The 23516-nt window shown below is 38.3% G+C and overlaps 1 protein-coding gene across 1 annotated transcript; it reads right to left on the bottom strand.

The window, feature by feature from the left end:
• Positions 1–504: 504 nt before the first annotated feature.
• DNAAF10 (dynein axonemal assembly factor 10) lies at positions 505–23493 on the bottom strand. Its single transcript, XM_081156814.1, has 8 exons — positions 23179–23493; positions 14475–14575; positions 12350–12480; positions 10013–10114; positions 6940–7055; positions 6217–6351; positions 3661–3758; positions 505–1461 (listed from the first exon to the last, which is right to left on the bottom strand). The coding sequence occupies exons 1-8, from the start codon at positions 23359–23361 to the stop codon at positions 1254–1256; spliced, it is 1074 nt and encodes a 357-aa protein (XP_081012940.1). The 5' UTR covers positions 23362–23493; the 3' UTR covers positions 505–1253.
• Positions 23494–23516: the final 23 nt, after the last annotated feature.

Below are 23516 nucleotides of genomic sequence, written 5' to 3' on the forward strand. Positions count from 1 at the left end.
GTGGTATAAGATAATTTTACAATCAATGACATCTTAGATCTAGTGAAATACAAGTATTTATTGTTCTCGACTTTAACCTCTCTAATTATACCACTAAATACAAGTGTTGTAAGAGAATTTCAAAGATTTTTCATGTTTCCTTTGAAAATTAAAAACAAACAAAAAGTCAGCAGGGATAGGCATTTTAAAAGTTCAATTTAATTTTTACTGACATAATTATGTCCATAGTATTGTTCTATTCAAGATTTTGGGATTTTTTTTAAAGTTAACTTTCTGAATTTAATGTTCCAAATAAGTGACTTCCCAAGAACCCTGAAATCACATGAATTTCACATTATTATGAATGTTTTAGGTGGCTCTCTCTTTTGAATGGAGTGGGGAGGGTAGGCTTAATGAAAGTGTGATACCATTAACAACTCTGAGCTTAGCCAAAGATACAGTGAACATTGAAGAAGTGATGGTGTTGGCTTTATTACTACTAAGTTCAAAGAATCAGATCTACCATTGATTTCAAAAACAAAAATTTATTCAGAAAATATATAAAAAAGTTTGACAAAAACTAAGGCTACAAACCCCCCACAATCCTGAACATCTCAACATCACTTACCATAGTCAACAACCAAAAGTCTCACTAATTTAACTCATTTTTTTAGGTAAAGAAAAAAACATGAGGTCTCCATAAATCACAGTATTTCATTTTATGAGTTACACTGCTAAAAACAGTTACCCAAACCTAGTTTGACTGCACGCTTTGGTTATTTTATAAAGTAATATTTTGTACTGAAACTTAGTCACTGTGAAACCTCTCAAAGTGTATTTATGAAGGTTAATTCACAGTAGTTTCACAAAGGCAAACCACTCTAAATGAAATTAAGTGATCCCTACCGCAACAGTGTCAACATGGAAATGCAACACAAGTGTTTATTATAAAACATGGAACTTTGGTGGGGATGCAGAACACATTTAAACATGTTGAAATACAGCCAAGTATCAACTTTCTCAGAAATGGAGAGAGAAGAGCTGGCTCTGGAGACCATGGTGCCCAGGGTGCAGCAGTGAACCAGCGACCAGCCAGGTGGCCAGAATGCCACCGGGCATTCCACACCCAGGGAGAGGCGAGCCTGGAGGTCCGAGTCTGGGCCTTTTTCATCAGTCAAATCAACTTTGTTCAGTGAGGGTCGCAGGGTCCAGAACACATTCTAAATTCCAGCGGAGTGTTCCGCTGGAAGGTTTCAAAGTCCAAAGTCTTCAGGTTAAATTTTTTGGAGTTTTGTAATAATCAGTACTCTTACCATCTGATCAAATGAACTACAGAGGCAGAGGCCCCTTTTATCTGGACTCCAATCCAAACTGGAAATGGGCTGGGTAGACAATGTGACATTCTGCAGAAGGCTGACGGAACCCGCAACTCCCATCTCTACTCCCTCGGAATCTCTCTTTGACCGCTGAACGGGGTATTCGCTGAGAGCAAGAGCAGAGAAGAGGTACAGTCAGTGAAAAGGCAAAAGCCGAAACTAACACTTGCAGAGCCCATCTAACCACGTCCAGAATGGGTGAGACGCCGGTCTCCACCCCCGGCTGCACTGCAGATCCCAGCCTGAGGGCCTTCTGCGTACCACTCTATGGGAAGGAGATTCTAGACCTAAACATCATGGCTTCAAAGCAGAAAAAGCCATTCCGAAACGTGATTGTCTTTCAGCTGAAAACATAAATTTATAAAATAAGAAAAGTTGAAGGCGAGTAACTTATAAACACTATTTGGTCTAGATTCGAGAGAGGGGAAAAGAAACATCCCTCCTGGCACAGAGATGTGTTCCTGGTGAAATGCTGGGGTACCGCTCCTCCTTAGAAGGCCTTTTAAAGCCTGTTAGGTATCAACTATGATATTACCTGTATTTTACAAATGCTAATAAAGGCCAGCAGTTTCAGGATACAAAGCAACTGAGAAGCAGAGCAGAAACAGAAAACATGACAGGCTCATAACCTACTGTTCTTTCTTCCTCTCAGACCATACAATTCCTTCTGATTAAAAGGAATAAAACATTCAGATAAATAAATAGCAGATTCTTTTTCATATCTCTTGGCAAAGGCTGCAATAATTTAGTATTTAACAAATAACAAAGACTTTTAAAACTCTCCATACTGTCTATTAAAGTTTTGAGACTTTACGTGTTCCAAATATACAAAAAAAAATCAGCATGTTGGGGTTCATTCATTCAGAAAACAATTTCTGAATAACTAGATGAGTTTCCTTAGGAATTCTTGGTTATGTGCTCAAGAAATTTCTCCTTTGCTGGTGTTACCGTTACACTTGACAGCAAAGCTCCAAACCAACTTGAAGATTAGGCTAGTTATCTGTTATGGTAAGGGTTAACGTTTATTTTGAGGTAAACTACAAATTTCTAATTGCATACAGACCCAACTTCACTGATATTAACTGAATCCATGATAGTCAAAAATTCCAGCTGCAAATGTGTTTACACATCCCAGGGAAAACAATTCCATGTGTGGATTACAAAGAAAACTAGGACTCAGTACTTCAAGTAAGCAGCCTGAAAAGCTGGGTCCTCAGGTAGAACAGTGAGGTGCCGCTGCATGGCTCTTGGGGATCTGCGGGGTCTGTCCCAGAGTGCAGAGGGACTGGAACAATCAGGGAAGAACAATGGACAAGGTGCTGGGAAAGGGAAATTACCAAATGGCCTATTCTCCCAGATCTCTCAAAACTTTCCCTCTGCTTTTTATGCACAGAAACTATATAGTTTTCATTTAAAGCATTCACTCCCAGTTTTTGGTCAGCTATATCCCTAAATGCTTTTCAGAACCCTTTCTAGCTTTTGAAAGGAGCTAATAAGTAGAAAAGTATTTTGTAATGTGAAAGTTCAAAAATATTAAAAATGGTGTTTTTCTTCTATTTATTTTTTTCAAATTTTATTTTTGAAATATTTCATTTATGGCTTATGTTTTTTTCTTTTTCTTTTTTCTTGGGTGATGTTTACAGAAAGAGATAACCAATAACGCAATTTTTATCAGGCCTTTTAAATGAGCAGCTAATCAAGTACCTGCCAACTTTGGCCCTTAGGATTAGGAGGGCAGTGCGGGTAAGCTCTCCCGGTCACTCACCCTGCCCGCAGAGGCAGAAAGCAAGCTCAAGACAAGGCTTTTCCCAGAGGTCAATCAAGGGCCTCAGCTCTGTTGTGCTTCTATCACAAGGATGTTACGTGAACTTGGGCAAGTGAATTATTAGGACATAAAACTAACAATTCCAACCCTCTCCCTACCTTCTAGATGTAGTGTTCTAATGACCTGCTGAGAACATTTCACAAAAGCCTTTGGTAAAAGTTTTCCTATTAAAAAAAAAACACTAGCAAAACCCATGATTTCCAATCTATGAAAAGAATTGTTCCTGACCCACTATGATATACGAAAGACAACTAAACAACAAACATATTTAATGTGTCAAAAGGTTAATATTTACTAAGTGTAAAGTAAGTAGACTTGTTTTAAAAATGCTTAGAAAATAATACTTGTTAATACCATAAAATCTAAAATCATAGCAAAATGAACCAAGTCAAAGAAGGAAAACAAGGCAAAAAAGGTCAACCTAGTCCTACTTTACGCCCACGAAAAAACCAAAGGAGCCCGGGCCCGGCAGAGACTCACTACTTCCAGAGGTGGAGGCCGCCAGCGCCGCCCGCCGTCAGGAACAGCTCTCGGTTCTGGGGCAGGTGTCGGACCTGCCACACGGTAGATTTATGGGCCTAAACAGGGCGAGAGGCACACAACCAGCGTGTAAGTTTATGTGATAAACGCGGCCCTGGGAAAGAAAGCCTGCAAGAAAGAAATTTTACTTCTGTAGTTTCAACAACTGTGATAAAAGTAATTATTTTCTGGTCCTTCTCTTTATAATGGCTACAGAGAATTACAGGAACCCTTGAGAGATCAGGAAAAACATCACTTTTCTTTATTGCTTTATGAAACAAGTTCTACTAGATTTTTTCTAAAAAAGATGCTATCAGTTGAAAAGTCTAAGCTTATAGTACCATATAAAGTATGCAAATAGATTTTATACATTTATATCTGTAGCTCACTCTGAAGAGAATTAAAAACTCAAAATACAAAATCATATGCTTCTTCCTAAGGGAAAATATAGATTGAATTTTAAAAAAATAAGCTTTATTTTTTAGTGCAGTTTTAGGTTCACAGCAAAACTGAGTGGAGAGTACTGGGAGTTTCCATATACAGAATAAATTTTAACTTAAAGCTCCTAGAGCTTTACTTTAATCTACACCATGGGACTTGTCTGGTCTTCAAAATAAGGGCCATAAGGACTTACAGACAGTGTTTATGGTCATAATAAGCCAAGGCCTTATCAGTCATATTAAACTAAAAGATAAAAATGGCAACCAGATAAAGGTTAACAGCTTGTTAGCAGTTAACAGCCAGTAAATCTATCGTAGGAGTGCTCTATTCACTGTGGGGAGCAGAGAGGGGGGAAGGGAGAGGAAGGTGGAGACGAGGGGCGAAGACAGGAGGGACGAGACTTCTGCTTCGTAGAGGCAGTGGACTGCCTAATGTGATCTAAGCCACTTCGCATTTTAGTGAGTGATTAGTCTTGACATTTGATTTTAATAGTCTTTTAAGAGAATTACCAAGAGCAAATAAAAACACATCTCAGAATACACACTTTAAGTGTGTGAGTCCTCAAGTGATTAGGTTCAAGCTCTTAAAACTTATTTTAATTTGCTTTGTAGCTTAAACTTCTTGTTTTCTTTTGGAAGTTGATAAAAACCCAAAAGGCAAGAGGAGATATGACCTCTTAAAAGAAAAGTCATTTATTTTTCAGACATAGCAATTACTAGATTAACTAAATGTAAGAAAAAAATTTGAAGATAACACTAAAATGTACAGATAATAAGAAACATGTTGCAGTTGTATATAAAACATTTAGTAAAGAGCTTTATGCTGATACTTAATATACTTTGAAACAACAAAGGCAAAACAATATTACAATGTAGTTCCCTTGTTAAGAGTTTAGTTCATCAGGCTGTGGTAGTAATTTCCACGCAATAATAATTATTGTAATAAGACAAAATAGGAAGTACTACTGAATCCATGGTGAGAAAAGAAGTGCATTTTTATTTCCTGAACAATTTACATATTTTAATCTTATGGAAACTACAAATCTGTAACTGGCCTTTGCTTTTATACTGGAGGAAGCTCAGAGGCACATTTCTAACCCATCTCTTGCAAATGACAGGATGTTTCAGCATGAATTTTATGCAATCCCCTTACTCCAGATATCATCTTATTTTTTTTAAACAAGTATTTTCCCTTTGCCCTGCTTTCTTCATCTATTTTTCTAATGTTGTAATACCACGTTTCCTTCTAAGCTACATCAAATACTATTCAGAATAAGGCAAAGTATGTATGTATGTAAGCATGAATAAATGAATAAATAAATTTTTGAGCGCCTACTATGTATCAATCACAGTGATTAACACTTTAATTTTACTTATAGCAAACTGGAATGTAAAGTAAAATGTGATTAAATGACACTTTATATATATATATATATATATTTATATATTCAAAGTATACAATTAGTATTATATTAAGGTGTATATTGTTATACACCTAAAGTATATAATTAGGTAGCCCAGCGGGTGTTGCTCAGTGGCTGAGTATCTACCCGTGAGCCAAGAGGTCACGGTTCAATTCCAGATCAAGGCACATGCCCGGGATGTGGGCTCGATCCCTAGTAGGGGGCGTGCAGGAGGCAGCCGATCAATGACTCTCATCATTGATGTTTCTCTCTCTCTCTCTCCCTCTCCCTTCCTCTCTCTCTCAAATCAATAAAAACGTACATTTTTTTAAAAGTACATAATTAGGTATAAATACAAATATTTATTAGAAAACACAAGGCTAGATTTTGGTGAACAAATTCCTGTCATCAGCTAGTTTTCCTATGATTGCTCCTTAATTATAAATAGTATTCCTAGCCAACTGAGGCCTTTATTATAATCAAGAAGTCTAACACTGATAAACTTTGGGAAAGTACTCTGCACAGAAAACCTTGTCAAGATCTCACAAGAATATATTAAAAATAGCTCCCTTCACATAAAGACCTGGGAGGCACCTTGGTGACTAAGTCTATTTATTAGTCTAAAAAAGCAAAGAACATTCCTCTTCATAGAAAGACATTCCCCGCAGACTCACCTTTTCTGAAACAGAAGCAAAGCCTTTGGTCGGATGCTGTGTTCTCATGTCAAAAACATGAAACTTGCCTTCCAGAGATGTAGCTACTAACTTATTCATACTTATATCTTTTCTGTCAAACTCCAAGCTACATACCTGAAAATAGAGAATATTTATTATTGATGTTCTAATGATTATTATTCAGGAGGTTCTTTCAAACGAAGTGAAACAACTTTGAAATTATTAGCTCATGTGAAAGCATTTAAACAATCATTTTGTGTTTTGAATCAATACATTAAAAACTTAAACCATAAAAAAATGTTTTCTTGGTTAATAAGATCAAACCATCTTGAGTTCCCCAACTACTGTACACAGTCAGTCAAGGCACACAACTCAGGAACCAGAAGTCTGAAAGTACCTGGGGGAGGCTGTTACTATTTTCAGGCTCTCTACAGGCTCATTTTGATATCCCAATGCGAGACCCACAGGTGTCCACAGTCAGGCGGCAGGGCTGGAGACTCACTGGGCACTGCGACACCACATCTGGGTGTGTGTTCATTTTCTAAAAGAGGGCCCATGATTCTCACTAGATTCCCAAAGAGCCACACAGCCCCCGAAGGTTAAGAACCACTAGTAGAGGGGCTTTTCTGAGATGAGCTGTTGGAGTCACTTTCCCTTTCTAGTAGTTCAGAGGTGGAAGAAAACATGCTCAAAGAAATTGAAAAGGATCTTAATGTACATTACCCCATTCTTAATGTTTGTCTCCCACCGCAACGACATGTTTCTGAGGTCAAAAAGTTTGATATCCCCGTTGTCATAGCCAGCACACACAACACGCTCCTCTTGATTATAAGCATTGCCTGCAAATCAAGGCACAACATTTCAGATCGTTATATATGCTAATCCAAAGGCTGCTAAAATAATTTTATGAAACTATGCACATAACTTGTACCGAATCAGGTTTTAAAAATCACGTTTGGTAGAATCTCATGTTACCAACCCTGACAGGCCATCAAGGTTATTAATTTGGTATCTTATGTAGTTTTTGTTTTGTTTTTTAAAGCTCATTCTGTACTGAAGGGATATGTGAAAATGTTTACTGCATTCTAAGTTGAAAGCAAATGTTCTCTCTACACTATATCTGCAGACAAAAAGACAACTACAGTCCAAACATAGTAGGGTTCGGTAGAATAAATACAGCTATGCTTCCACTGCTTTCTTTGGTAGTAAACTATATTTGAATGAAAACAGAAGCTACTTTAAAACTTATTTATTGCCTGGCTGGCGTGGCTCAGTAGTTGAGCATCGGCCTGTGACCCAGGAGATAGAGGTTCCAATCCAGGTCAGGGCACATGCAGGGCTGCGGGCTCGATCCCGAGCAGGGGGCGTGCAGGAGGCAGCCTATCAGTGGCTCTCTCATCATTGATGTTTCTTTCTCTCTCCCCCTCTCCCTTCCTCTCTCTGAAATCAATAAATATATATTTTAAAATAATAATAAAAATAAATAAATAAAACTTATTTATTTTGCTAAAGTTTGCTCTGGGGTTACCTCATCTTTGTAAGGAAACCTGAAATAAGTTGTAGCACACTGTGACATATTTTTAGTTGTATGGTCACACCTGTAAATTTATAATCTGTAGTTAAATTCCTCCTGCTTGGTTCCAGGGATTTTTTCTGGACTTCTCTTGCAGAGGAAACTGTGTGAAGTGAGAGGGAGGCCCATGTAACTGTGCTGGGCTATCTGGGCATCTTATCCCAAAGTCTTTGTTTTCTACCACCTCAACTCCTGCCTTCTCAGAAAACCCAGTCCTGCCTTTCTACCGTGGGCCCACCCGGGTGATACAACAGCCCTTACGCGCAGGATGTCCAACACTGACCTCACCATGTTCCTTTATAAACCATCATCCCTCGTGAGACGTTTTCTTTCTTTCTTATTGTATTGTGTCTACCACCCAAAGTCAAGTCTCCTTCTGTCATTATCCCCCCTTTTACTCTCTTCTGCCTTTCCCACCCCTTTCCCTCTGGGAATCACCATACTGTTCTCGTGTCTACAAGTTTTGTTTTTTTCCTTAATCCCTTCACCTTTTTCACCCAGCCCCTCTATCCATGAGTCTGTTCCTATTTTGTTTGTTAGTTTATTTTGTTCGTTAGATTCCACATATGAGTGAAATCATATGGTACTTGTCTTTCCTTGACTGGCTTATTTTACTTAGACTAATGCTCTCCAGGTCCATCTACGCTGTTGAAAAAGGTAAGATTCTCTTCTATTTTTATGGCTGAGTAGTGTTCCATGGTGTAAATGTACCACAGCTTTTTAATTCACACATCTACTGATGGGCACTTGGGCTGCTTCCAAATCTGGGCTGTTGTGAATACTGCAATGAACATAGGGGTGCCTATATTCTTTATAGATATTTCTATTACTACAATATTTCCTTCTACATACTTTCTTCCAAGTATGAAGAAATTTCCTTCTTCCAAGTATGAAGAAAATTCTTGAAATTTCCTTCCAATTTCAGTGGTTCAAATTCTATATATTCTTGAGGTAAAAAATGCCCCCACTGCACCCTAGTCATCTCTCCCTTGGGATTCTTTCTGCATTTGTCCATGCCTCTTGTGACCTTTTACCACTCCTACCTTGTAACTATAATTAATGTAGATAGCATGTCCTCTTTACTAAACTATAAGCATCTTGGAGCTAGATAATGCATTGGTTTCACCTTTCTATGCCCAAAGCTTTGCGCTTACTTGGCACTCATAAAAAATTGTCAAATCAATGGATTTTCTTTTTAAACTTAATGTCCTATATTTAAAATTGTACTTCTGTCCCTTAGATCAATGTTGAAAGGCTTTAATGAACACAAAAGTAATTACTTTTTAATTATTATATCAATTTTTGGATGATGATTCTAAATACTAAACCTGAAATTTCTCCCCAAGTGTATGTCTTAAGTTTATATATTATTGCTCATAATACACACACAAACAGTAATTCCCATACAATAACTTATTTTTAAAATGGATGTCTAAACCTTTTCTCTAAGTAATAGTCCAATTTTAAAATAACATAAAAAGCTGAACAGTTCACATATATTGTTAAATCCCACTTTTAATGTCTGTTATCCAGAAGATTATACTAAGAAAAAGAGGAAAGAAAATAGAGGTTTAAAACTAAATATGCCCTATATCTCTTACTAGCAAAAATTATTTTAATTTTGGTGCTCGGCAAGAGACACAAAGGTAAACATATTAGTCTTACAAAATCAACATTTGTTTTAAGTATATTAATAGAGGAAGACAGTTATTAAATTTAGAAGAAATAATTTTGTAATGGTATAACTATTTTCTAGAAAATAAACATACTCTATGTAGAGTATAATGTAAGATTTGTTAGGTTACCATCTCCTCTTGAGGCTCTACTTAGCTCCATTATTGGCATTTGGTTGTAACTAGGTCAATATCTAGTAAACACAAGTACGTAGTAATGGCAAATTCTTTTTGAGCACTTAACCATCTAAGCACAATTCTAAGCACTTTACGTGTATTAAATTACTGAATCCTCATAGCAACATTATTAAGTAAATTCTCTTATTACTTCCATTTTATAAATGAAGCAACCAAGAAACAGAGACCCTTAAGAACTCAGCCCCGGTCACACAGCCAATAAGTAGCACCAAGAGAATTCAAACCCGGGCCACAGAGGTTGACATTAACCACCACGTCTATTTGCCTCAGTAAACTGTCAGAATAATCAACAAAACAGCCTATAGAGACTGAAGCGCTGTGCTTTTTACCACCTGATACTTCAGTAACTCACCAAACGCCACGGTCCAGCAGTCTCTCTTGTTTTCTCCTTGTACAGGTTCCATATTAGCGACAGGATCATCTTTCTGCCTTGGGTCCCACACCTTCACAGTTCCTGTCACAAACAAAAGTGAGTTGGCAAAATTCAGCAAATAATGGCATTTCTTTTCTGCATTCTTTTCCTGTGGCTTCCCGTACACATGGCAATATTATAGACGTTATAACATCTGAAAAATAGTCACATTTTTCTGACTTCTAATTGGGTAAGTTGTGCTTAGTATCAATATAACCCATATGATACTGTCTGACTTAAATTTCCAAATGGATATACAGAAAAACCAACAACTGTTCCTAAGTTATCAACAAGGTTGATTGACAAGGCAAACACAAATGTTATACAGTTCAAATCACGCTTTCCTTTCTTTGCTTAAGCCTAAAACTAGTTATTAGTTATTTAGAATATCAGTGCCATTTTAATTATTTCCTTACCACCCAAATAATCACTGGCATTTATTCTTTATAGAGATGAATAAACTAATTTTACGTCTGTGATTTCTTACATGGGGTTTTAGAATATTATTTCATGTACAATTAAGTTTAATTTCCCTGTGGCAATAGAGAACAGGGAAATATTAAATAAAATTAACAAATAATTCTCCTCAATTTAATTTTAACTTTCTCATTTTAATGCAAATTACAGGACCACTAACTAAATGGTGTCACTGCCTATGAGAAATACAAATGCATGTTATAAAATGGCTGAAAGGAAAGTACCTGAGAGAGAACAGGAAAAGCATAAAAAAAAATCCTTAAAAGGGATAATAAATATAGAAAAAGGGGCACTATTCCACTAGATTTATCTCCAAGAATAAAATAAAATTGGTTATTAAAAAGGCTGCTATAAGGAGAAAAAAATTTCTGCAAATATGACAAGAGGTTTATATTACTCCACAGGGTTCATACAAATTGATAAAATTCATATGGAGTTTGCAATAGTTAAATGAGCGAAGAACATAAACAGACACTTCACAAAGCAAAATTAACTAGTAAACAAATATAGAAAGAAGTTAACAAAAGTTGGAATGGAGTACACTTTTATCTATAAAATTAGGGAGAAAAGGAAAATCAGCACTGTGGCTAGACTGGAAAACTACCTCACCTATTGTAGCTGATAAGGTAAAAGATACTTTGCAAAGTTTGACAATAAATTTTAAAAAACATAAGATACATTTATTCCAAAAGAATTATATACATGATGATACTCATCTCTTCATTATTTTTAAGTCTCTCTCCCAAAACAATAAACAAAAAACTTATGGTAAACTGAATGCTTATTTTATTATTTATCTTTATTGATTTCAGAAAGAGGGAGAGGAAGAGGGAGAGATAGACACATCAATGATCAGCTGCCTCCCACATGCCCCTTGCTGGGGATAGAGTCTGCAACCAGGAATCGAACTGCGATCTCCTGGATCCTAGGTCAACGCTCAACCGCTGAGCCACGCCCGGCCAGGCTAAATTAAATGCTTATTAACAGGGGCCTGGTGAGAACACTGTGACACGTCCATAGGATGGGATGTGACGTAGTCGTTAAAATAAACATGAAAACTATATGGAAACAGCAACATTTACATATTACAAAACATTAAATGGAAAAAGTAAGATACAAAATCACACACACACTGATAACTACACGTTGCTGCATATAAGACTGGAAAGGAAAACAAACCTAGTAGCTACGCTGGTATGGTAGGCTGCTATTTTTCCTTCTATATTCCATATTGTTTTTAGGACTGGAAAGAATATTTGATCTCAAAAACATAGCTGCCCTCGAATAACTATTAGAAAATTCCACCAACTTTTCTTTAACACCTGTCCCTTTTCAGTCCCTGCAGAGCGGAAAAGCGAAGCTGGTGCCCTTGGAGCTTCCTACAGTGCTCAGCGGAAGGATCACAGAACTTCAGTGTTCAACCAGCTGTCAGTGTGACAATTTTCACAAGTACTGATCCTGCTTTTTAAAAAAAGAAAGTGAAACGCTGCCACCCACATTATATTGTCAGCTGCCTCAAAAGCCTATAAAGAAATTTTAAATCCTTCGAGGTTCATAGGAAACTATGGTTGTTAGTAGTTGAACTGGCTCAAAACTAAGAGTTAAGTGCTTTCCCTCTATCTCAAAATACTCAAGAATGAAACAATTTAGGGATATGCAATCAAACCTGCCTACTAAAAAAGTAGATTGCTAGATTTAGTGGGTCAAGGTTATGGATGATTTCCACATACAGAGGATATACTGTTGTATAAAGATTTATCTTTAAAAAAAAATTAAAATACATAACATAGTTAGACTTACCATCTCGGCTGCCAGTCACAATTTCAGGTGCGCCTTCCCCGATTCCGAGTCCACCTACACCATCTATAGTATTTATAATTTCTTTATGGCCCTTTACAGAATAGACTGGGTTCTCTGGAGCTTCCAAATTCCTAAACAACAGAAGACAGCTTCTTTCTTACACCACATGTCCCAAACATTCAGTCCACTACTAAAATGTAAGAATGCATACCATATTTAGATTTTTGTTTAAAAATAAGGGTTTTGCTATGAATTTACACATATACTACCATTTCTTCTCTCCACTTTAGCATCTTTTAAGCCTTCAATGAGAATGGTCATTATTCAACTTGGAATTCAAACCCCTGAGTCTACTTTACTTAAGATGATTTATGTAGGACCTCTGTACATGAATTACCAGGTCTGCTTATTAATAAGGGCAGATTCGCTGGCTCCTCCCCAGACATAATTAATAAGGACCTCTGGGATGGGGTCCCAAACCTGTGGACTCTTTGCTGACTGAAGTCTAATAATTACTGCTTTAAATACAGAGTAAATTCAAAGGATTTAGAATGTTTCCAAAGTAGGCCTTGGTAGTTTCATCTTGAGATCTTCTGAGGTTTATTTTATTATATGAGTAGTATGTACTCAGTACACATTTCTCCCTTTATAATGTATTATTTTTCACTGAATTCCACATTGATTTTCATCTAGTTATATATTTTTCAGTTTATCAACCCACTGGTCACAAATAATAGTCAAACTGGCTGAAGTCTGTCTGATTCTGGGGTTTTTTAAGAGACAGGAATGCAGGAAAGTACCTGCTACTGTGTGTGCCTGAGTCTGCGCGAGAGCTGGATGATGAACGGCCCAAGCGGGTTACGTTAACAAATCCCTTTTCTCGCTCGCCACCCTTCTTTTGCTTTTCTACTGGAGCTCCTCTCCGTATTTCTCTTTAACAAGTCAGTTTTCAACAACTTACACTTTTTAAAAAAGGAATGTAGTTTTTCATGATGCAATCCCAACTTATTAATGGGCCAAGATTAGCAAATTTGAGATAGTTCAACCTAGTTTAGACATGATGTTTATCTTTGTAGCATTATTGTGAAAAAATCAAGAGACTAAATAGGATTGAGGTCCTACTTAAAAAACTATTTTACTATTTTTACAGATTTTTAAAAAACATTACTTTTTAAAACATAAAATTATAAGACTTATCAATGAAAATAAGTCAGTAATACCTGTTCTACTCTATTAGGAAGAAAGTCAACAGTTACATTTGTCTCATATTCTTGTGCTGAAATATATTTTTTTAAAAAGCAACACTCAGACTAGTCCCTCGCCCAATTTCTTTGAAAGTATACACCACAGCATGTAAGAACTAATGCATTGTAATAAACGCTAACTTAATTATTAAGCAGTTAAAGCAAAGGTAAGTTAAAATAGCTTCATTATGTTTTATATTAGGAGTCTAAGACAGATAAATAGGTCAAAGTAATTTAATTACAAAGTAGCAGATTCTAAGTGAGAAATCAAGAAAGGTCACATTAGAAAACATGAGGCAGGGAAGACACTTTCTCTTTACAACATTACTGTGTACTTCAGGTGATTAAGAGATATTCTTGAAAAGTAATTACAGAGAAATTTGAATTCACTCAGCTCTAATTTAAATATAAGGAAATAACTCTAGGTAAAACATGAAAATTAAAAGCCTTTGGCACAATTGTAATTTTGCTCATTCAAAACAGGTTTATCTTGATTTGCTCAACAGATGTGTTCCTAAAAAGTTGTGCTTAGATGTTAGCTAACACATTAAAAAAAATTAAATGAATTAAAACAAGCAAAAACTCAGTATCATTCTGTAATGCCAAACGCATTGCTGAAATGCACACAATTACTATCTAATTTTTCCCCACCTTATACAAGTGCATTTTTATATATTGTATCCTTCAAGGTGGAGGGGAATAGCCCATTATTTACAAATACAAGGTATTAAATGGTAGCACCAAACAGCATATGTAGAAATAAATATTGACATTATTTGAAATACCTAAAGAAAAATTAGAATTCTCTTTCACTGGAAGAGTAACAAGACTACTGAAGAAATTGCTTATCTCATGTCTTAATACTAATTTAATAATCTTACCATATATGAAGGTTTCCAGCAAAATCTCCAGTAGCTAAATATCTCTGCTGTAAAGATGTTGCACCAAATGTTCCACATTTAATGGGTTTGGCCTTTTCAATCTTGATAAAAGAGAGGGAGAGAGGATACATTATCTATGTAAGCAACTATTTATAACCCAAGATATTTACAGCTTTATTATGGGATTTAAGTAAGTCACATAATGTAAAAAGCTATTAAAAATGTTTTCTGATAAAAAATTGTCATGCTTTTCCTTTAGTCATTCTTCTGTAGTTTAAAACCTCATAACTGTCAAAAATAATGAGTTTTAATTTTGCCTTTCCTCTCATCTCGCTAATGAGACATTCAAATGCTGACAACTCTATCATCTCCATTGGTTTGCAAATATGAAAATTTCAGCATTTAATGTGATATTCTTCCTTAAGATCCTCTGCAGAAATGAGAACGTAATGAAGATACTGTTCTTTCCAGATGGCTACAGGAACAAAAATGCTTATGAGTCTCTCATAGTTTTCCCTGCAGAACCCTCTAAACTGAGAATGTTTATGTCCTGTTCTCTATCCATAGAAATTTGTATACCTGTGTGTACCAAAGGCACTGCTATTAGTGTGGATTAGCCAATCTTTTAGGGTTCCTTTCATTTAAAAGGCAACCGCTCCAAGTATTGTATATAATCACATTAGTAAAATAACTATACGCCAATGCACTATTTAAGGCATGTGGCTTATGGAAGTCACCTGAAGACCATATCACAGAAAAGTTCCTTGGAAATGATCTAATACAATACCCCCCGTCATAGATAAAGATAGCCAACCCTAGAGCTTTACAGATTTGCCCAACTCAAGCATTCAACATTCAGTGACCTACTATATGCAAGTCCATGAACTAGGCAGAGGACATAGAGAAGAACAAGACTGGCCATGCCCTCGAGGAGTTTACAACCCAAATACAGGAGTGCCCCTATCCAGGGGGATATGTTCCAAACTCAGTGGACACCTGAAACAGAAGATAGTACTGAACCCTATATGCACTATGTTTTTCCCTATATATAACTATGATTAAGTCTAATTTATAAGTCAGGCACAGTAAGACATTAACAAGAACTAATAATAAAATAGAACAATTATAACAATGTACTGTAATAAAAGTTATGTGAATGGCTTCGGGCCATTACTAAGTAAAATAAGGGTTACTTAAACACAAACACTGCAATCCTGAGACCGTTGATCTGATAACCAAAGCGGCCACAAAGTGACTAACAGGCAGGGAGCGTATATACCGTGGATACCAGGGTGGGACAGAGTAAGATGGTCTGAGATTTTATCACACTACTCAGAGTCGTGTGTGATTTAAAACTTATGAATTGCTTATTTCTGGAATTTTCCATTTAATATTTTCAGACTGTGGGTAATGGAAACTGGAAAGGGAAACTGTGGATAAGGGGGGTGCTACTGTATCACTTCCTACCTAACTCCTCCTATATTTACACATGCATTATGACACTCCCACCGACTCCCACACCTCTGTGGGTCTTTGATGTTTCTGATTTCTCCAAAGTCCCCATTGACCTCAACTTCACCTGCTCAGGTCACTGACATCCCTCCAGGGGCCTGCTTTTCCTTCCGGCTCCGCCCCTGGAAACTCTGGACAATCTGGAATTAGATGAGGCCACTACTTGATGCCTGTCCCACAATACACTCTAGCCTTATAATACCCATTTACTGTCAGCCTCAACAGGGCAAAACTATTCCTCTTATTTGGTCCCTACAATCTTTAATTTTTTTTATTCTTAATGTTTACATAATACATTTCCCTCTAAAAATTCAAACAAAATAAGACTAAAGGGAAAAAAGTGAGTCTCCCTTTGACCACAGAAGTAATGCCCACCCTTCTAAGCCTCTTTCTATACATTTACAAACACATATAAGGTTGTTTTAATATCAAAAGGCTCATCGTATGTTGTCCTTTGACTTGATTTTTTTCACTTAACAATATATCCGTATGAACTTTTCCCCTACACCGAGTTCACCAGTTGCTAGGGCATCTCCCCTTGTAACCCTTCAGGTCCTGTGTCAAGCTTCATCCCTCCCATTAGGGCTGGCCTGTTTCATATAATTTAAAATATAATTTCCCTTGCACTTTCAATGTTTGGCCGGGCATTTCCATATAGGGTATACACAGCAACTTTCAAAGAAAAAGAAAATGAAATTCACTTCACACAAACTAAAACTAAGAATTTCTTCCATGATTCAAAAGAGATTGTTATGTGGTACAAAGCTTTGGAAACTCTCAGCTTGTTAAGGTTTCTCATGGTTTGGGATCTAGATAAATTGGCAGTTACTAAGTAGCCAGGTATAAAATAAAGCATTCACAGCCTCCTTGGAATTGTCCAGTAAACAAATCAGTCATCTACAATAACATGGTTGTAAAAGACCATATTGGTAAGAAGTGCAGAACCACAGAATGTTAACTTTTTTCTTTTTAATGCATAGGTGGTCCAACATGACATGTTACTCACTATGGGTCCTCCCCACCTACTCCTTCCCTCAAATAAAAGTACCTAAAATAATATATTAATACTGATATAGCACCTAATCAGAGTTAGGACACATTTCCCATGGTTGAACTAATTCAAAGTTCCAGCTTATACCAACTGATGAAACAGCCATCGACTCCCTCCCCCCGTCTGTTTCACAGTGGGCCTGGGTCTCCCCAGCTTATCTAAGTCATGGGTAACGGCAGCCCTCTCGGTAAGATGCAGGGGGGCCCTAATGGGCAAGAATGTGGTCCCAGGGACTCAGAGGATTAGGAGCCTTGGGCAGCTGCATCATACACTGACAGAACTCTGGAAAACTCTTCTCAGAGAAGTACTGGGAAGACTGGTCACCCACTTCTTCTCTTCCCCCAGCTAAAAAGCATTCTGCCTCTCGTAATTCCACTCCTCCCACCTGGAGCCTCTGGCGGGGTTTCTCTCCTTCTTCCAGGGCCATGGAAGAGGGAGCAGCTAACTCCTACCTGTCAGCGCCTACAGGGAGCACACAGTTCTTTTAGGATTTTATTGCTGGTAATAAAAACTTGGGAAGCACAAACTTAGCTCCTTATCTTATGCCTTTACCTAATGTTCCTTTGGGCCCTCTGGAATAGGGAATCTCAAACCATGCTCCTGGAACACACTGATATTCTGGCACCAATGCAATTTTTTCCCTCTTTTTAAAAAAATATAGAATGCTTCATGAATTTGCACGTCATCCTTGCGCAGGGGCCATGCTAATCTTCTCTGTAATTTTCCAATTTTAGTATGTGTGCTGCCGAAGCAAGAACAGGTACCTACATAAAAATTTTTTTTAAAGCTGACTGTTTTTTTCTCAAATTTAACTTTTCTTCAATAATTTTTTTAGCTTGTTTGTTAGAAAATACTAGCAAATGAACGCCAACAAGAGAATCTGGAACTGAGGATAAGAAATTTCCTGTGATGTAAAGATCAGAATATATATATATTGTCAGATTTTCCTACTGGAAAAACCGTTCCCTGTGCAGAGACAAAGCTGCCTATTCCAGCGCCTCACGGTATTCCAAAACCAGCAACACGACGTCCAGATGTTCTGCCACCTGAACATGTCGGAGGATTCCTACCTTAGAAGAAACGAGGCTGAGAACTATGTATGCCATGTATATCTATTTCATGATGGGCCATATACTAGTTTCACTTCATACCTGCATAGATTCTAAAAGTGGATATTATTGCAAATATAATGGAATAAAATAAAATGTATGTACATTTAGAGGTACAGACTCACAGGAGTGGCACCACAGCCTGTGGTGTACAAAGTGCAGGGAACCCTTTGAAATCTGGCCTTCGTCTCTCAGGCTTCTCCCCATCCCTCTACTACACTCCGGCCACACCTGTGGCTTTTTGTTCTTCAGACACACCGAAGTTATTTCTACCTCAGGACATTTGCATTCCTCTTCCCACTGCCTGGACTGCTCTTCCCTCACTCAGATCACATCATCCTTCTCACAATTCAGATTTTAGTTTAAATGTCACCTCCTCTAAGAGGCCTTCCCTGCCCCTCCAATCGGAAGTGGAACTCCCAAATCACTATCAATCTTGCCCTGTTTAATCTTCTTTATGTCACTTACCAACTAAATTATTCAATGATCTATCTCCTCCCTTTCTAGAATGATTACCATGAGAATGGGGCCTTGTCCAATTTGTTCAACACCTAATAGGTGCTCAACATTTGTTGAATGAAAGTATAACTGGTCATCTATTAATCTCTGTTCTAGTGTTGGGAGGGAAAAACCACTGTAGACTGAATTCCCATTCCCATTTCTCCCACCATGTTTTCAAGTGACATACAGTTTCTGGTGTCATTTATATGCAATAATGAAAACAGTATCTGTATGCTGGACACCTATATATCAGATACTTTTCTAGATGTTTTCTAGACCAGACCACTCCTTCTCTTTCCAACACACACAACTGCACACTAAGCCCTGGGAAGACCCTTTCCAGAGAGGAAACAGGGTCAGAGGGCTAGACTTGCCCAAGGTCCCAGAACCAAACTAGGCTGACTCCAGGCCTACACATATAACAATTAAATATTTTATTATGTAGCCCCCATTCTGTAAACCTCAGAGTCACTAGAAATACCAAAGAAATGTTCCAATCCTGAAATGGATTGAGAGGTAAATGGTTCAGGCATGAATTAAACCTACTTTCAGATTTGTGTCCTTTGGTTTTCACCTTCATTCTTATCTTTACAAGACAGAAATATATATTTATGTTGTGCAAGAATCAAATTAAACTCAAAATACATAAACATCTTAACAAATAAACTCAGACATATAAACATCTTTTCTGCCCAAGGAGGACTGCACTTTGCTCAGAAAGGCTGAGCTATTCTGACAAATGGACTTATAAAAGCAGGGGTCTTTTCTCTTTCCTCAGTCATTCATGGAAATCATAATAGTAGCTAAGTTAAGAGAGGGTGCTGGAGTGAAGCTAATTTTTACAGTTCATAAAAAATGCCGTTAAATACTTCACCTTTTCAAAAGAAAACACGAAAAGAATTCAGTGGTTACTTAAAATTCTTCTCACTTGAAAACCGTTATAAAATATATGTCTATTTTGTGAAATTTGTTTCATAATGATAATTAGTATATATGAACTTTTGCCATATGATAGTGAAAATGACCACCCATGATAGCTGCGTTTGACCCAGATGTCGGTTCTCTTTGCTACAATAAGTTACCATGGTTAAAGAAGCCCATGATGGATAATTCTAGTGAGAGCTATTTTTGTTCTGTCTGTGGGCAGGTCTAGTACAGCTTGTCAGTATTGCCTCCTCCACATCCTGGCACTACTTAATTAACATTAAAAGGTTTAGTCAACCAAATGCTAACAAGCAGTGAATTCAGTGCCACAGGGACTAAAAAAGCAGAACTATATTAGCTTATTACTAAATATTAAAGTGTAAACATCTCCAACTATAATTCCATTTTTCAGGGCTACCCCTAGTCCTTCGTGCCAATTAGAAAAATGGTGCCTTTTACAGGCTGATGAAGTCTCACACGGGTAAGGCTTGATGAAAGAGATGCCAGACGCCCGAGGGTGATGCAGCAAACTGCTCAACTGTACCTGGCGGCCCCGCCTCATTCTCCATCTATCTCTAGTAACAGGATACGGAAGGCACCAACAAAGATTTTCTTCCTTCCTTTTCATCTTGGATGCACAGGCTTTGGAGTACATGACTTGAGGTGGTCCCACAATGACAGAATCAAGAATGTTTCCTAATGTTTTAATAAAATAATTCATCTAGCTCCATTGTGGTCAGTCCTGTACTCATTAGAACCACCTGGTGGAAGTTGAAAAAATACTGCCGCCCAGACCTCACTATAGTGTAGATGCAAGAGTCCCAATGCATCAGAACCTCTAGGGGTGGGACCAAGGCATGAGTATTTTAAACCACACACACAAAACAGCAACAATACACATTCAGGTGACAATAATGTATGTTAAGAACTGAGATGCACTGAGCTTGAACTTAACTTTATTCTTTCCGAAGGCACCATCACAGCAAAATACCATGTTAAGTTCTTAAATGTTTTTGTATTTGTCTTATCCTCTCTTTATACAGCAGGCTCTTTAGGAGAAAAAAATCATTTTAGTACTTTGGTCTTTCTTCAGCGTAGTGCCTTGAAACAATAGTTTCTCAGCAGATAGTTGATGGTAGAAAAAAAGAAGACCCAAAAGATACAGGTAAAATATAAAAAGTAGTTACTCCTAGGGTTGAGATCATGGGTGATACTAATTTTCCTCTTTTCCTATTTATATTTCTAAAATATTCTATCATTAACACATTACTTTTGCTAAAAAGCAGATTTATTTCAAGAACTCCTTAGAATCCTCCAGAATCTCTAGAAGAGACAAAAAGCACTATTTCACTTTTTGGAACAAATATATTCCTGAAATATACACAAATCACAGTCTTATAAAAAAGAAATCACGCCCATCCGGGCAAGGCTCAGTGGTTGAGCATCGACCTAGGATCCAGGAGATGGAGGTTCGATTCTGGATCAGGGCACATGCAGGGGTTGTGGGCTCAATCCCCAGTAGGGGGAGTGCAGGAGGCAGCCGATCAATGATTCTCTCATCATTGATGTTTCTATCTCTCTCTCCCTCTCCCTTCCTCTCTCTCTGAAATCAATAAAGATATATTTAAAAAAAAAAAAAAGTCACAAGTCTATAGATGCTCTCTGGTTGAGCTTTGATTGTTGTTTGTTCCTAATACTTCACCTTTAAACTTCTTTCTGCTATTCTAATGTTTCCCATTTGTTTAAACCCCTCACCCCAATCATATAATCAATAAATCAATAATTCAATTACCCATTACATTAAGTATATGATTGTCTAACCACTAAGCTGTACACCTGAAACCAATACAAAATAAAATTGCAAGAAAAATAATTAAATTACCCAAGTTATATCTTTTACATACATTTACTCATTCTTTTAACAAGTAATTTACTGAGACACTGCTCCTTATGTACCATATTAAAGAAAGACACTGTGCTAACCGGTGTGGCTCAGTTGGCTGGGCAGCAGTTCTGTGCACTAGGTATGTGCCCTGCCTGGGAATGGAATCAGCAACCCGTAGGGGGCGGGCAGGAGGCAGCCAGTGGATGGCCCTCTTCCTCCCTCTCTAAAAATCAATAAAAAAATCTTAAAAGAAAGAGAGAAGGGAAGGGAGGAAGGCAGGCAGCTTCTACAGATAAATGGGACAGGATGATATATTTCAGGCACATACAGTACCACAGGAATGCAATGTAAGAAAAGTTTCTTTGTGTGGGATCTGAACATAAATCAAATAATCTGAACTGGACCTTAGAACAGCAACAGATGACTGGGGGCTAAGTGGTGAACAACTTAAGGAGAGATAGAAAAGAACAAGCCACGTTTACTGAGTAGAGTCCCTGACTAGAGAAGACAAACAAGAAAACTGGCACTTGTAGAAATTTAAAGCGGGATGGGGCCCAACTTACCTTCTAATCTAAGCTTTCCTATGGACACTATATTCATTCTTTACTTACCTGTTTAACCTCCAACTCCTCCAAGCAGATTCTCTCTATAGCTTTTGATCCCTGGAGTTGTCAACCTTCCCTGTAGTCTATCACACCCCTAAACACCTGAGTATGATCATTTCCCCACCCCCAGGCAACCCAAATCAAGGCATTTTAAAAACTGTAAGCAGGTATAAAAATGTTAGCTAACAACATTACTCTTAAATCCTTTCACTAGTGATTTTTACAAAACTTGTAAACCTGACCATGCCACACACTGTTTAAAGCCCTTCAATGATGTCCTGTTTTTCTGGGGGGGGGGGGGGGCATACATTTTAAATGACTCATAGATTTTTGCAACTTTTGGTCCCTGCTTACCACTTCTGTTTCATACGAAGATCATCTCTCTCCCACAGCTGAGCTTCCCCACAGGCCGTTTCCTCTGGAAACCTCTTCCTCCACTCCTAGGTTGGCCTAAATCGTTTCTGTTCATCCCAAATCTGTTTTCACTCTCACAGAACCCTGTCCTTGTATGCTTGAGAAATTCATCTTGGCTTGTATTTATGCATCGTTGGTTTGATTATTTAACTGATTCTCTCTCCCACCAGAGACCTCCCTGAGGTCGGGGACACTGTCATCCACACGCCTGGGAATACCAGGCGATAAACTAGTATGTGCTGGGTAAGTGTGTGTTGGGGGGGGGGTGTCTCCTGCGATCACACACGGCGGGCGCCGGCTTTGGCTCTGCTTGCCAGAAAAAGCATCTTACTAACAAGGGGCCTATTCACAGGCTCTCCGCAAACAAACTGCGGACTGCTCCGCAGGGCCTCGAATTTTGACCCCAACTCGTAACTTCACTCCCAGACACCTGCGGGCCGCGAGGGCGCGAACGAACTAGCCCGCGGAGGGGAAGTCAAGTCTGGACCGAGAGCATTGTACGTGGGAAGGATTCCTCTAGGTGCGATCCCCTGCGCTGCGGCCGCGCAGCTCCGGCTGTGCTTTTAAGGGACACGGGGCGAAGGCACTGGACGAAAGGAATGCAGACACCCCCTCCCCCGCCGCAGGATCCGCACTCGCCTTGCCCCCCCCCCTCCCAGAACTCCCAGGTCCTGGAACTGGGCAGTCGCGACCCGGCACCCACCTCCCGAAGCAGCTTTAGGTCCCCGTGCTGGATTTCGTACAGCTGAATGACGCCGGTGCCCCGTGCGAAGTTGCCCATGGTCACAAATTTGGCGCTGCAGGGCACCCACTTACAGTCAAACACCGTGTAGTTGAGGCCCTTCTGGATATGGGCAATGATCTGAGGCTTCTCGAAGGCCGACATGGCCTAGCCGCTCTCTCCTCCGCCAACCGGCACTTCTGGACGCTGACAAACCCCTAACCTGGAAACCAGACTCCAAACATTGACAACCGCTCGTCCCTTCCGCTTGCCGTACTCGCCTCCTCCCCCGGCTCCCTAGCAAGTTGGATTTAGTTGTC

Source organism: Miniopterus schreibersii, assembly GCF_964146895.1.
Source record: "Miniopterus schreibersii genome assembly, chromosome: 13".
In the NCBI taxonomy this organism is placed as follows: domain Eukaryota; kingdom Metazoa; phylum Chordata; class Mammalia; order Chiroptera; family Miniopteridae; genus Miniopterus; species Miniopterus schreibersii.

Coding starts and splice junctions, on each gene's coding strand:
- DNAAF10 (XM_081156814.1), bottom strand. CDS start 23,361: ATGTCGGCCTTCGAGAAGCCTCAGATCATTGCCCATATCCAGAAGGGC. Junction 10,115..12,349: donor TGTGACTGGCAGCCGAGATG/GTAAGTCTAACT, acceptor TGTTTGTGACAG/GAACTGTGAAGGTGTGGGAC. Junction 3,759..6,216: donor TTGCTTCTGTTTCAGAAAAG/GTGAGTCTGCGG, acceptor CGCCCTGTTTAG/GCCCATAAATCTACCGTGTG.